At 39.4% G+C, this 14130-nt stretch overlaps 1 protein-coding gene across 1 annotated transcript in view; it reads left to right on the forward strand.

Annotated features, from left to right (window-relative positions):
• Positions 1–14130, forward strand: part of cadps2 (Ca++-dependent secretion activator 2) — a 233305-nt gene that overhangs the window by 124366 nt on the left and 94809 nt on the right. Inside the window, exon 13 of the mRNA XM_069718728.1 lies at positions 8647–8834. Within this exon, the coding sequence (XP_069574829.1) occupies positions 8647–8834 (188 nt within the window). The remainder of the gene's footprint in view (positions 1–8646; positions 8835–14130) is intronic.

A 14130-nucleotide genomic window follows, 5' to 3' on the forward strand; every position in this document is an offset into this window, starting at 1 on the left:
GGAGGAGGGGAATGACGCTTAAGTTATTGTGTGAGCAGGGACATGAAAGGCAGTGGTGTGGCGTAGGCAACATTTCTGAGGAAGTAGTGAGACAAGACCTCTAATCTCTCTTCTATTTTGCTGAAAAATGCCAGAAAATATACAATATAATGCTTCTTTTACAGCTATTAAGGTACAAGGCTGCAACAGTGAATCTTATCAGAGTTTTATTGTTATTCTTATGTGTTCATTGTGCTTCTTTGAGTTAATGCTTCTTGCCAAGTCCAGAGCCTCGTCAATCCTGACGAGTTTAAAACACTTTAATTTCACGGCACAATGTACATGACTTTGATTTACTGTGCTTCTCAATTTCCTTGCGACAGGTTGGCCAAGTCAGGAAATCATGTAGTGGTCCTCAGATTGTTAAGTGAGCATGAATCCTTGTCAAAAAGAAGACAAGGCCAGCAAAATAGGAACTGCAGTTCAGTGTTACCAGCTAGCTAGTCTGTGCAGACATCATTTTCCACATTAAAAGTCAGAATCCCTTTATTCCTTTTGGTGTTGGCCTATCGTCAGATTTTATTTTAAGTTACTGCTCCAATGGTAGTTTAGTAAAACAGTTTTTTTACAAAAAACTCCAAATCTCCACCCTCCACACACTTGCTAATGTTGCTAACGTATTAATACAATTGGCTAGTGTTTATAGTGATTGCTAAAACTTTTTTTTTTTTTTTTTTTTTTTTTACCAAGGGAAGTAGACTTGGCCTGGCTTTCTGCTGTGATGCTGACATGAGTGCAAATTGCACTACAATACCACACATTAACCCCACATAAGTTAGCGAGTCGACGTTTCACTCGTTGTAAAATATGGGAGGCGAAATAAGAAAGAGAGACGACAAAAATAGCACAGAGGTATTACGAATGAGTGTTTTTTTTTAAACTACTCACCACTTCCTGCTTCCTAGTCTGTGAAAACATTATTCAGCATTGAAAACAACATTTCAACATCGACCAATAGATTTGCAACTCACTGGCAATTTTGTTATGACGACTAGCATTTAATGGTAGCATTTAATGGTATTTAAGACATGTGTACTTGTGGGTGGAAATATTTGACTGGGACTTGTTCTCAAGGAGGTGAAATGTATTGCGAACAAGATTGTGAAGATCGTCTTTGCCTTTTAGAAATGTGTGTATCAATCAGAAAAATAAGATTTATTTTTTTGTTTTCATTTTATGTTAGTGAAGAGTAACCTTCATGGGTAGTCATTCAAATCCTTCAGATCGATAATGATCCATCAAGGCCCCTAGTTTCACTGTAAACTTTCTAGTTTTGCTGTGGACATATACAGGTTTAGCAGGCAAAGGAATAAAATCAATGAATGAATAGAAAAGCAGCACGGCCGTCTTTCTGTGTAACCTTTCTGCAGTTCAGTGAAGACTTTCTCTCTGCTGATGACAAAACAGCTCGTTCTGAGAGCAGTCACACAATAAACAGCTTGAAGTCGCAAGGATTTGAAAAAAAAAAAAGGCACACATGTATTTGTGCCTCATCTACATTTAGGTTTATGCAGACTGACACACACTTATGAAGTTGTATTCTTGTATACTGACCTGTTTCATAGCCTTTGATTCAGCGGTTGTTATCATTTTACAGTCTACACATATCAAACTTGGAGTTTATTGGATTCATGTCAACATTGCAATCAATTTATACGATTGCTGAAATCTCTGTGATGACCTAAACCTACACTGTAATGGAGATAAAAACAGAATGTGAGGATTTGCAAATCATATCAACCCATATTTAATTGAAAATAGACCAAAGACGACATTGAAACTGAGAAATGTTATTGTCTTATGACTCATTTAGAATTTGATGCTGGCAACACGTTTCAAAAAAGTTGTGACAAGGTCAACAAAAGACTGGAAAAGTTGTGTAATGCTAAAAGAAACACCTGGTCAAACAACTCACAGCTAATTAGGTTAACCAGCAACAGATCTTTAATATCAATAGGTATAAAAACAGTATCCCAGAGAGGCAGAGTCTAATGGCAGTGAAGATGAGAAGGGGTTCACTAATAATGCAAATCGTGCAACAATTACGAATATTGTTCCTCACTGTAAAATTGCAAAGAATTTGGGGATTTCATCATCTGCGGTACATAATATCATAAAAAGATTAAGAGAATCTGGAGAAACCTCTACACAAGGGACAAGGCTGAAAAGCAATCTTGGATGGCCGTGATCTTCGGGCCCTCACGGGGCACTGCATTAAAAACGGCAGCAATCCTGTAGTGGAAATCACTGCATGGGCTAAGAAACACTTCTGAACACCATTGTCTGTGAAAAAGGTTAAACGCTGCATTCGCAAATGTAGGTTAAAGCTCTTCCATGCAAATAATTCTTCTTTGCATGCTGCCACCACCTAAGGACTCGAGCTCATTTAAGATGGATTAAAACAGAGGGGAAAACTTTGGTCTCAAGAATCAAAATTTTTAATTATTTTTTGAAATCATGAATCCCACACCCTGTGGGCTAAAGAAAGGGACCACCCAGATTGTTATCAGTACACAAATGCCAGCACCCATAATGGTACCTTGCACATTTAGGAAGGTACCATTAATTCTGAAAGATATGTACAAGTTTTGGCACCCAAAAAACGTATTTTTCCAAGAAGACCTTGCTTAATTCACCAAGACAATGCCAAACCGCATTTTGCACATGTTACAATAGCATGACTCCGTAGTAAAAGAGTCCGGGTGCTAAACTGGCCTGCCTGCAGTCCAAACCTGGCATCCACTGAAAACATTTGGCGCATCATTTAACAATTAATATTACAAAGGAGGTCCCGCACCATTGAGCTGCTGAAATCCTATATTAAGCAAGAATTTCCAACATGGTCTCCTTAGTTCCAAAATGTATGCAGTGTTGTTAAAAGAAGATGTGATGCTAAACAGTGGTAAACATACCCCTGTTCCAACTTTTTAGAAACTTGTTGCAGCCATCAAATTTAAAATGAGCATATATTTTTCATAAAACAATAACATTTCTCAGTTTCACCATTTGATGTGTTATCGTTGGTTTGTTTTTAATTAAATATGGGTTTACATGATTTGAAAGTCATTGCATTCTGTTTTTATTTACATTTCATTCGGCATACCAACTTTTTTTGAAAACAGGGTGGTTAATTTCCTACCCAAAAACTCTTAAATCCATAATAGTCATAGTTTGTTTCCGTTAGGGTTTTAACTACCCTCTGTAATTGTGGAAAGGCCATCAATGAGACACCAAAACTCCCTAAAACACAAACTAAGACAGATCTTGAGGAGTCAGCTCATGCTGACATGTGTTGCGTCGTGTTCTCGTCTTTTAAAAGCAACACAATGAGATGTTCACCAGTGACATCTGTGCTTCTTTCATTTCTCTACCTGCCTCTCCAGGGCTCCTTCCAGCTCTGCAATTAGACCAATCCATTCACACTGCCCCTCCAGCTCTTCTCTCCTCAGCCTTTTGTGAAAACTCTGGTGCTTTGTGTTCAAACCTGAGCCTCTTTTCACCAAACACTCTGAGAAAAGGCCAGTGCCTTGGCGTGGGGGACATCTGTTGAGAAGTGGCTTTGATTCATGTCATGACTGGGTCATATTTTTTTCCAAAAGAGTTGAACCCAACAACAACAACAGTAATTAGGCAGAAATTTGATTTGTAGTTGGGGCCCAGGGTACTGCTTACTGGATCTGTGTATAGCTCCAACTGATTATTTGAAGGGTTAAATACCCCGATGAAGGTGCCGGTGTAGTGAACGAGCTCCAGCTGATTTTTTTTTTTTTTCTCTAAAACGTCATCGGTATAGGTGAGGGAGTTCTTAAATGAGTTTAATTTAAACTACTAAGGAAAAAAACTCAGTTAAATATATTTTCAATGTGATCAATTTTATGCTCGATGAGTGGTGACAACTGGCAACTGAAGTGATTTTTTTTTTTTCAATAAGCGTTTCTCATTGAATGATTGTATCAACAATATGTTTTGTTGTACAGGAACTTTTGCCTTGATTGTTGTGGTCTTATCATAACTGTTTACTTTTTTGTGTTATTTTCCATAAACACACAGAAAATATAGCTATCCCTCTTAAATTTACCAATACTCCATAAAAAAAAATTCTTACATAGTAAATTTAAACCTACCTCAATCCATTTTCTCCCACTTGGTGGCAGCACAACAAATTAACCCACAGTCTGGCACTTTAGCAGCTCATAAAACTGTTATGGATATTTGTTTTTTTGTTTTTTTAATCAAACAACTGCATCCATATCCCCTTGGAAACATAGTTACAACCAATTTGCACAGTATATTTAAGTTGTTTTGCTGCCCCCAAATTGCCAAAAAACAAATGTATGTATTTTTAAAATGTCACTCCTACCTGCCGCATGAGCTGAAATGAGCAGTTTTCACTCTTGTCAGGATATTGTAAAGAAATGACAAGCATATCTGAAAATAGTTATCTCTATATTCAACAATTACTAAACACCTTAAAATATTGATTTAAACAAATAGTTTTTGTTCATTGAAGCTTTCTGCAAAACAATGTTTAGCTTTGCTGTCAGTTTTTTTTTTTTTTTTTTTTTAACTTTTTAGCTTTGCAGTGCCTTTTGATGCAACTTCTACCATCCTCTCAAAATGCTCAAAAATAGGTCAAGAGTTTTTATTACAAATATAGAAACAAAAGAACACAAACATTATCATCAGCTGATGACTTTGGCCATCAGCAGCTTGTTGTTGTCCCATGACCTCCCACTCTTAAATCTCTGGCTGGTGAAATTGAAGGAAAAAGGTCATGGGGTGATGGAACATGAGCACTAAACTGGACATAATCTGAACACCAGTATTTACCTTTAATTTACAAGAGCCTGGCCCACTTGTTTCCTATAAGCCTTCACCTGTGAGACCTTGAGACATCTTTGTCCTGCATCTATACTTAGCTTATGGACGACAAGGAAGCAGTAGTCCTCATCTTCCCTCAGACCAGTCGGAGCGTCCTGCTGTCACATCGACGTTTTGTGGTGCTTGCACCATTACAGACACCAATATTATTATCCAAGTCTATGCATGCACACAGTTTAGACTCCTGCTCCATTTAAGTTTGACGCTTCCCAGTGATTCCGTTGTAGTTTTTGCTAATTATAATCACACTTCTGTGATTGAAGGGAAGTTCTTAGAATTTGACAAAAACAATGAAAGGGATGATGTTGGGGGTCAGAGGTCAAGGTCACTGCAACTTTACATCTGTCCAGTCTTGTGACAGAGATATCTCAGGAACACCTTTTTTTTTTTTTTCAATTGCAATACAAATATTCACATTTTGGTTGGCAAAAGAAACATTTGTATTCCTAACTCTTGAATTCATACCCTACTTTTGATTGGATAAAACTGTGAGATGGTGACATTTTCTACCTAAAAGATACTACATATACTATACTTGAAGTAGGTTACTGTCAATCAACTTTGTTGACCAAGCATGCATAAAGTTCCTTCAAAATCAATTCTGCATATATGAACCAAGACAGTTATGGATGCAAACTACAACTTCAAGAACTATTCGGGCAGTTAATCAAGTTTCTACTATTATTGTGATTATGCTTCTTATTTATTATTAGTCATATCAACTATTGCTAATGAAAGTTTTAAAAAAATAATTAATTTATGGTGAGGTTGGGAGGTGAATAGTTGTTTTTGATTGATTAATGTTTTTTAGAACCATTTTTGACATCTGTCACTTGCCTGTCTGTCAGAAAACGTACAATCTATAAAACTGTATGAAACTACACTGAAAGATATGCACATTATTTTACACATTTTTTTTTTACGTTACGCATTCTTTTGTGATGTAATGACCTAAAAGGCTCCTGGTGTCACTGTGGCCTTAAATATACGCTGATTTCCTCCTACTTAGCCTACATGAGAATTACTTTTATCAAATCATTTCTACTTTCCCACCACTCTCTTTTCAACTCCTATATGACACAATCAATTATATCAGGAGCTGAAAGTTGGTGTAGATTAATCAGATCGAATACTTCTGCTGTATTGATGTATGACTTGTATTCTGAATTCCCAGTAAGACAAAGACACTGATAGTTTTCTGGAAAGCTGCCTCCATGCTATCAAAAATAGAACATGTAATACTATATATGTCATGTAAAACCCTACAAGACGAAGTGGCAACAGTCTGTTAGGGTCACAACAATTCTTGGACCAAAAACTGCCTTAATGAACCAAAAAAAGTCAGAAGAACCCCCCGACCCCTGTGGAATCCTTTGCATTTTACACTCAGTTTCTGTAGTCAGGTGACGAGAGGCGACAAGCCGAGGTGTTCGCTGCCTCAGAGCTGCCATGCTGTTTTGAGTTTTGTTGGGTCAAGCCGACCCTCAGAGAGGAGGTGACGGATGCCGGCACTCCGACTCAGAGACGTGCAGCCGGCTTGTTAGCCGCTAATTGAGCGGTCAGCGCCAAGACTGGACTGCGCCATCTGTTTGTCACAGTCGAACATCTTGTCGCTTCACGCACCTCAACAGGCCAGTCTCTCTCCCTGTGGTGTGATATTAATAGCTCGAGCCCACAGATGGAGAGAAAATGAAGAAAGAAACTGAAGGAGACTAAAAAAACAAACTTAAGGCTGGGTGAGAAGAAGACAGAGAAGGAGAAGGGGGGATAAGTAAGGGGAGGGGGGGGGGTACTTTAACGTCTACAGAGGAGGAATCTGCCGGGTCCAGTTAACCTCACTTGGAACCCACATGTCAGTAAGACTCCAAAGAAATAGATGTCAATTTTTATTTTTTTATTTTTACACATAACCCTGATATTTTCCACAAGCTGAACCATCCCATAGATGCAATCTGCTCATACTGACAACTTTTTCCCTATGATGTCCTTGAACATAACACAGGAGCATTGATAGTGGATTGTCTGCTAAACCCTATGTTGTAGGGGTTGAAAAATCTGTTTGAAAAAACAGTCTTGTTTCCTCATTGTAATTCTTAATTTTTCCTTTAAGATCAGCAGTTGCACCAAAAACGTTTTACACTGTAAACGTTGGCACAGAATGGAATCATCGATAATTAAAACATTTTTCAGTTTCTCATCATTTCTTTAAGATACACATTTAGTGTATCCACTATCTTTTTTTGTTTGACAGTCTACTGTTACTTTGAAATGGCAGACAGTTCGGTAGAGAAACACACCCTTGGGAAGGTGAAACTGTTTCTCTGCTGCTCATCTTCTCTCCTGGGTCGTCTGTTGCTGGGCGGAGAGCCACGGCTGTTGGGCGAAAGGAGCTGATGTAGTGTGTCTGTAGTGTGTATGTGGTATCAACTCGGTGGAGGTGATAATTTGCTAATATTCCTTCTGTAAGGAATCCTAATTAGCATTGTAAGTTTCATGCCTCATTTAGTGATTATGCGCAGGATGAATGAACTAATGAACATCTTGTGATGTTCCAGTTTTTCTACAGCTTTCAGCTTCTCCTTTTTTTATTTTGAACTCGAGCTGAGAATTGATAGTTAAAGGGTTACCTGTCACTCTGTTTCATTGTAGTTAAGTTTGGGGAATTTGTATTGAGTTTATTAGGTCAAATTGTGTCCGATCTCGACTGGAGTCCATTTGCATCTCCCGTGGTAACAGGAAGCTGTAAAGAAGTTGTTCAGCCATCAGTGGAGTTCAGAAGCAACTGCTCTTCATGTTACCAAATATTGGGGTTTTTCTTTTGAAGGACGGTTTTACATTTCTTTAATTACTGACCTTTTCGATGTAAGGGACGGTGGACAATGTCAGTGTTCCTTCTGTGCCAAAATGACTTTAAAAGTAAAGGTAAAGCTAACATAAGGTTTCAGTAGTGTGAGGCAGACTGATTTACATGGTACATGCATGATTTACAGTCGTTTTAGTGAGAAGTTCATGCGCAATATTCCTACACCTCTCCTGCAACAAAACAAAGAAACACTGTGTGAAAGAGCAAAGAGTATGCCCATGTAGTGCAAGTTTACAGCATTAACATTGTTAAAAAATAGACTTGGGGAAAAAAAGGTGAACTTATTTAAATGATAGGCTGCTATTTTGATTCTACATGAAACACCTTTTAAAATATAATGAGTAGACTTCTTAGACTGAAGAACAGCTTCACTCATGAGGCTGTCAGAATGCTGAACTCTCTCCCCTCTCTCCCTCTTGCCCCATAAGCTCTTGAACTTTTACACTGTGGACCCATATTTGCACTACCTTGTCTGTTTTATTGATTTTTTTTTTGCTGTTGCATATTTATACTATTTATTTTGCACACAGTAGGACTGTGAGAAACAGTTTTTTCGATCCATCTGTATGTCTGTATGTCACATAGTAGATTGACATCAAAGAAATTGAAATTGACATTAACAAGCACTTGTGTTTTTGCGCGCAGGCTTGAAAAGGAAACGCAGTCACGATCCTTCGTCTCTTTTGAATGGTACATCCATTCAGTTCTAAATTGATGGACCAAAAAGTCAAATTTGCCAGAAATGACACTGAATCAGACTTTACAGATGCACATGTTGGTACAAGCTAGTATTTCTTTTGTCAGCTATAGGTAATACAAATTGTGTGACATGTCTGGTGTTTGTGTGTGTGTTTTGTCTTTAGGGTTGGTTCAGTCCCGGACAAGTGTTTGTCCTGGATGAGTACTGTGCACGGTATGGCATTCGAGGGTGCCACCGCCACCTGAGCTACCTGAAGGATCTGATGGATTACTCGGAGAATAACGCGCTAGTCGACCCTACGCTGCTGCACTACAGCTACGCCTTCTGTGCCTCCCATGTCCACGGAAACAGGTACGCAAACAATGTTGGTCGTTTTAGAAAACATTGGAAAAACTCAAGTCATGGTTCTCAAGTATGTTCTGCTAGAGACAGAGGACTATATTTCCTAGCAGCACAGTATTATCTTTACTGACTTCTGCATTGTAGAGATAACTGTTTAATTTAGAAGAAAAATCTCATTAAATACCACGAATAGTAATAACTGTGCCAAAACGTATTTAAATAATCAAAAATCTCCTTTTGGAGCGTCTTCAGAGGTGATCTTACACTGTATGAAGGCATCGCCAGAAAATCCAGCCAAAAATCATCACCATTTTTTTTTTTAACAATCTGCCCTTGGTCCACATCCTATCAAGTCAAACTGCTTGTTTATAAATATTTACAGTGCATTGTGGGACGCTTAAAATTGAACTTTCACTGTCTCCGTTTCAACAGGAATTACATCACATATTATCATGTCAACAGAACTCAAAATACCTTGAAACACTTATGCTATATTGTGCCCTCAAAATAAAATACAATTAAAAGAACTGTAGCATAGACAGCCATTACTTTATTTCACCTAAGATCTTAAAACATTGTAAAAATTAACAGTAAGTGCAATAACTTACTGAATGAGGTCAGAGCTCTAAAGGATCATATCAGAACTGCCCCATGAAAATATTGTCAGTTGACCTTTTCGTTCATATTGTATATTGTTAATGAGCACAGATGCCCTTTTTTTCAGCCTTAGACAGGCTGAATCCAAATGTACGTATTTCCACTCACTTGCAGGCTCAATTTGTGGGCACGATATTGTAAAGTATGGACTGTTGAGAGCTGTCCAAATCCAAATTTCAACAGTTGGAAGTTATTTCCTGTAGACTTTTAGAGTCACCAGAATTTATTTTTTGGACAATCACCAATAATTGTGGGCATGGGCATGAGGAAGTTGGTTTAAAGTGGTGTGTACTCTTTAAACATGATCCCTATTTTTCATACAAATATATATATATATATATATATATATATATTTTTAAAAGAATAATCATAACTCTTAACTTTGTTCCATAATATGAGGATGAATGAAATGCATCTGAAAATATTTTGAATCTAGTTGTGAACACAACATACATCAGATCAACTGTTATTTAGCAAACTAATTTGCAAACCGTTGCTTATTTACACAATCAGTAGTCATGTTTGTATGATGAATGTAAGTCCTGTCGGTTGTTTGCTGAACAGGTAGTGGCTTTTCAGCATTATGAGCATTTGTCTTTTGCCGAAATTAGAGATGCTGCTAGTTTTTTGGGGAGAAGACAGTCTTTGTAAGGGCACCTCAGCTTTTTGGAAACTTCAGCCTGCACTGATCAGCAATAACCTGCCCAGATATGAGCAACAATATTGTCTTTTAGCAATGTGTTGGCGTAAACGTCACCCCAGCAGTTTTGTCCTCTACTTCATTCCCAGTATTCCCTGCTTGACTCCCTGGCTGGTAATTACTGATATCCGTGCTTTCTCTTTTTGTCGACTAATTTAGTCAATTGACTAAATTCCTAATTAGGAAGCGTAATGATTAGCTTCTCCAGCTAATCGCCAGATATAATTTGGAGGGGGTGGGGGTGTAGTGGAATTGGCTTTTTGTCAGTTGGAGCTCTAATTTGAATAAATGATGGCCATTCAGGGCTGTTGGAGCTGCCTTAGTGGGTGTGGATGGGGAAAAGAGGTTTTGGATGGCTTGCAGGCTCGAAGGTGAAAAAAACAACAACTTAATTACAGAGCTCAAGTTTTCCCAGGAGGGCTGCTCAAAGTGAGGCACAACAATCAACAGGACTACAAGTACTAATATTTCAAGGCAATGAATTGGGAGTATATAATCGTCTGTGCAATTTGTAAAATTTAAAATCCCATCTTGTAATACCACTTTACACATTAGTAGGCAATAGTGAGTCACTGTGGCGTCCCACAGCTGAGGGCACTTTTTCAATATTTGGTTGAACAAGCTTTTAACTCTTTGTAGTCTGAGAGCAGTTTAGGTATTTCACAGTGTTTTATATTTTTTTCCCCATAATGTTTGATGGCATTTTTTCTTTCTTGAAGCAACTTTTTTTTCCATTGCTTATTCACAGGTTAAACAAATTGTTAGCTTTTGTTTTGTCCTGAAAGATTTTACCGATGAGCAGCTGCATTTTAGTATTGCAATGTTCCCCAAAACTTTCATAATTTAAATACAAACACAAGAAAATTCCAGGCTTCAGATGTGCAAGCTGCTGCAGTACAAATAGGCACAGTACGTACAGATGGCAGTGAGCAAAGATAGAGAGTCGCAAGCTGTGACAATGCTGGAACATGATACATCTGGATCCGGTGAACATTGCAAGTTATTGCATCTTGGGACTAGAAAGCTATCCAATATTTTAAAAAGCCAAGTAAATGCAACCAAGGCATTTCTGTCTCTAATGGACAAAATCTTTATTCATCCTTTGTGTAACTATTCACTGACAAGTTCTGTCCATTGGGACGCTGGTAGCTGAAATGACACTTACAATATTAGTGTATTTTCAATGAAAGTGTTGAGAAAATATAGTCAATTGAGGGAATTATTCCATCAATTAATTCTCACTGGGAAGCAGCTACAAAATCTGGAGCTCTTCCAGGACCGGCACCGTCATTTCACATGTACAGTGACGTCGTTAGAAAAGAAGTACGGGTTTAGTTGTCTGGGTAGCCAGGAGGTGCTCCACTAGGGGCACCAAAGCAAAACCTTTTCATCTCGTTTCCCAACTCGCAATTTTTCTAACCATGGAAATGGGATCCCAAAATATGACTGAAGGGGATGTAATGGATGAGGGTACATTTCATTTTTCATTTCACTGTTTTGGCCGCATTTATTCGAGGCTGAGCATACAACCAAAGAAATGCAAGCAGAGAGGGGCCGAGGCTGCATTAGCCATGCAACGGGAATGGGCTGACAGGCGCCATGAGGAAACTGAGCTGTCCAGAGAAAAATAATGACTGGTGGTGCCTTTGCTCAAATTTCCCTCCATTACCAACAGAAATGGAATCATTCTGATGCAATGAATTTCATCGTGGGCAATTTTTGTTGGATGCTGTCATCCACACCATAGGAGAGAGCTGTGTGTGAATTATGATACGCAAAGATTTTTCTCCTCACTTGGACAGAGGCGTGATGACTTCCTTTACAATATAAAAAAATAAAGACCCTTAAAACTTGCAGGGCCAAGATGGCAGTCAACCACTGAGTGACTATTTTTGTCACCTAACTTTAGATTTTGGCCAACAAAGTGGGCGATGGTGCCTTTGACAAGCGTTTTCAGTATAATCACCACTAGTAGCCTCTTGATGAATAACCTCCTTATTTCCTGTCTATACCTCTCTGTAAATAATATTGTGATAATTTTTTGGTGGGTGCTAAGGATGGAGGAGTTTCTGCAAAGGGTACAGACGGATTTAAGAATCAGAAACTTGTGCGCAATGCATCATGGTACATGTAGGCAGAGCTGCCAAAGCTCTGCAGAAATACTCAGAAAACCTCATGCATTATGAAATATATTGCTTCAGCTGTGTACATTTACCAGGAACACTGAGCGGATGCTTGCTGGATTTGATAGAACAACTAAACCGGACCAGGTTGAAGGAGCTGTGACGCATTCGGAGGTTTTGACGAGATGGGTGCGCTTGAACTTGGATCGGGGTTAAAGGAGCATTAGGAGAGCCGGGGGTAGGGCGCTCGCCTCCCTCTCACCTGTCAGGGCAGATTTGCTCCTCTCTGAGTCATCTAAACCACAATGACACAGGAAGTGACAGGATCTTTTTTACCTCCCCCAACCATTCATACAACAACTCACCGTCTCCGGAGAGGTGATGGAGGAGGAGGGAGGTGACACACAAGATCACCTGCCACTCAGCCTCATCTTCTTTCCACACCTCTTAAGATGAAGTGGCATCCACACCCGGTACTCTGCCATGCCGCTCAGCTAGCTCGAATGGTGATGACTCTTGTCAACTGACATCAGTACCAAACAGCCAGAGGGTTTGGTGGATCTCGCAGGTACTTATCGTTTACACTTGAGTCACATTAAGTGTAAACACACTAACCCGAGACCACAGAGAGAGACCCCCCCCCCAACTCTCCACCCCCCAGCCCCCCCCCCCCCCCCACACACACACACCCGCCACACCCCTCCCCACCAGCCCCTTCAGCCCTGAAGCGGCACTGACAGCAGCCTCGCTTCCAACATGCTCGCTTCATTTAGCAGCAACAATGTGTCTGAACCCCGGCAAGCTGTCGCTCCCCACTCTGCCGTGAGAGCTACCAAACAAAACACCACACTGTGTTGGGGTTTCTATGTGCTCAGTGCATTTTGAGTTTGGTTCGCTGCCAACTCGCTCCCAGTCTGATTTCTATTCCACTGTAATTTGATGTAGATGAAGTGGAAGGGTGTCGCTGACATTTGAGGGGAAATTTGAGTCTCACATATCATTGTAAAGTTCTTGAGGAGCTCTCTGTGATGATCAGAAAAAAAAAATATTTCAGCTTCCAACCTACTGAATTGATTTGAATAACCCCCATCACCCCATTAACGACGTTGGTGCTAGATTGGAGCAGCCGGAGGGACACATGCTCTACGCTGCTGTAATTAGTTGTTTCACTATCAGTCACCTGGGGCCTCATTTGTAAAACGGTGGTGTTTTATTATGAATCACGGGCAACAATGAAGAGGAAGACCAGGCAATTTTCTGAGGTGAGGTGGAGAATAAATAAGACATATTTGTTTGGTGGCCACAGCAGTTGGATCTTGTACAAAAGAAAGTACTGCAAGTGGTTATACATTGCTTCAGCAATCTGTCAATCTAACAGTACTCTACCTAAATTAACAAAATGTAATAAAAACTTCAAAGCTCAGTGCCAAAAAAATAAAAATAATAATTAGATCCCAGTATGTCTATTACTGGAGGGGGAAAAACAAACCCAAGCTTCCACCGCTGTACTCAGGAGCCCAGTGTGTGCGGAGCCTCTGTGGTCTCAATAGAATGTGTAAAAAAAAAGTTGACATGTAGCTTCCATGTCTGAAAAGTGAGGCCAATACGGAAAGTGCCTTAAACTGCAATACCGCCAAGAGGGGTCGGCTCCAAAAAGGGTCTGTCTTCATAAACTGCCATTCAACTTCTTTCATGAAATACAAAGTCAGTAAATTCACCGAAGTCATTCCTTATTCGTTTTCTGGCTATCCATCTGAAAATAATCCCATCAACAATTATATTCTGATGTCAAAATACTGCCTTTTGTGGACTTGTCTGTTTGATT

Source organism: Brachyistius frenatus, unplaced genomic scaffold (genome assembly GCF_029030835.1).
Source record: "Brachyistius frenatus isolate BFR_SWC_R1_liver_20210118 unplaced genomic scaffold, ASM2903083v1 Contig_197, whole genome shotgun sequence".
Taxonomy (NCBI): Eukaryota; Metazoa; Chordata; class Actinopteri; family Embiotocidae; genus Brachyistius; species Brachyistius frenatus.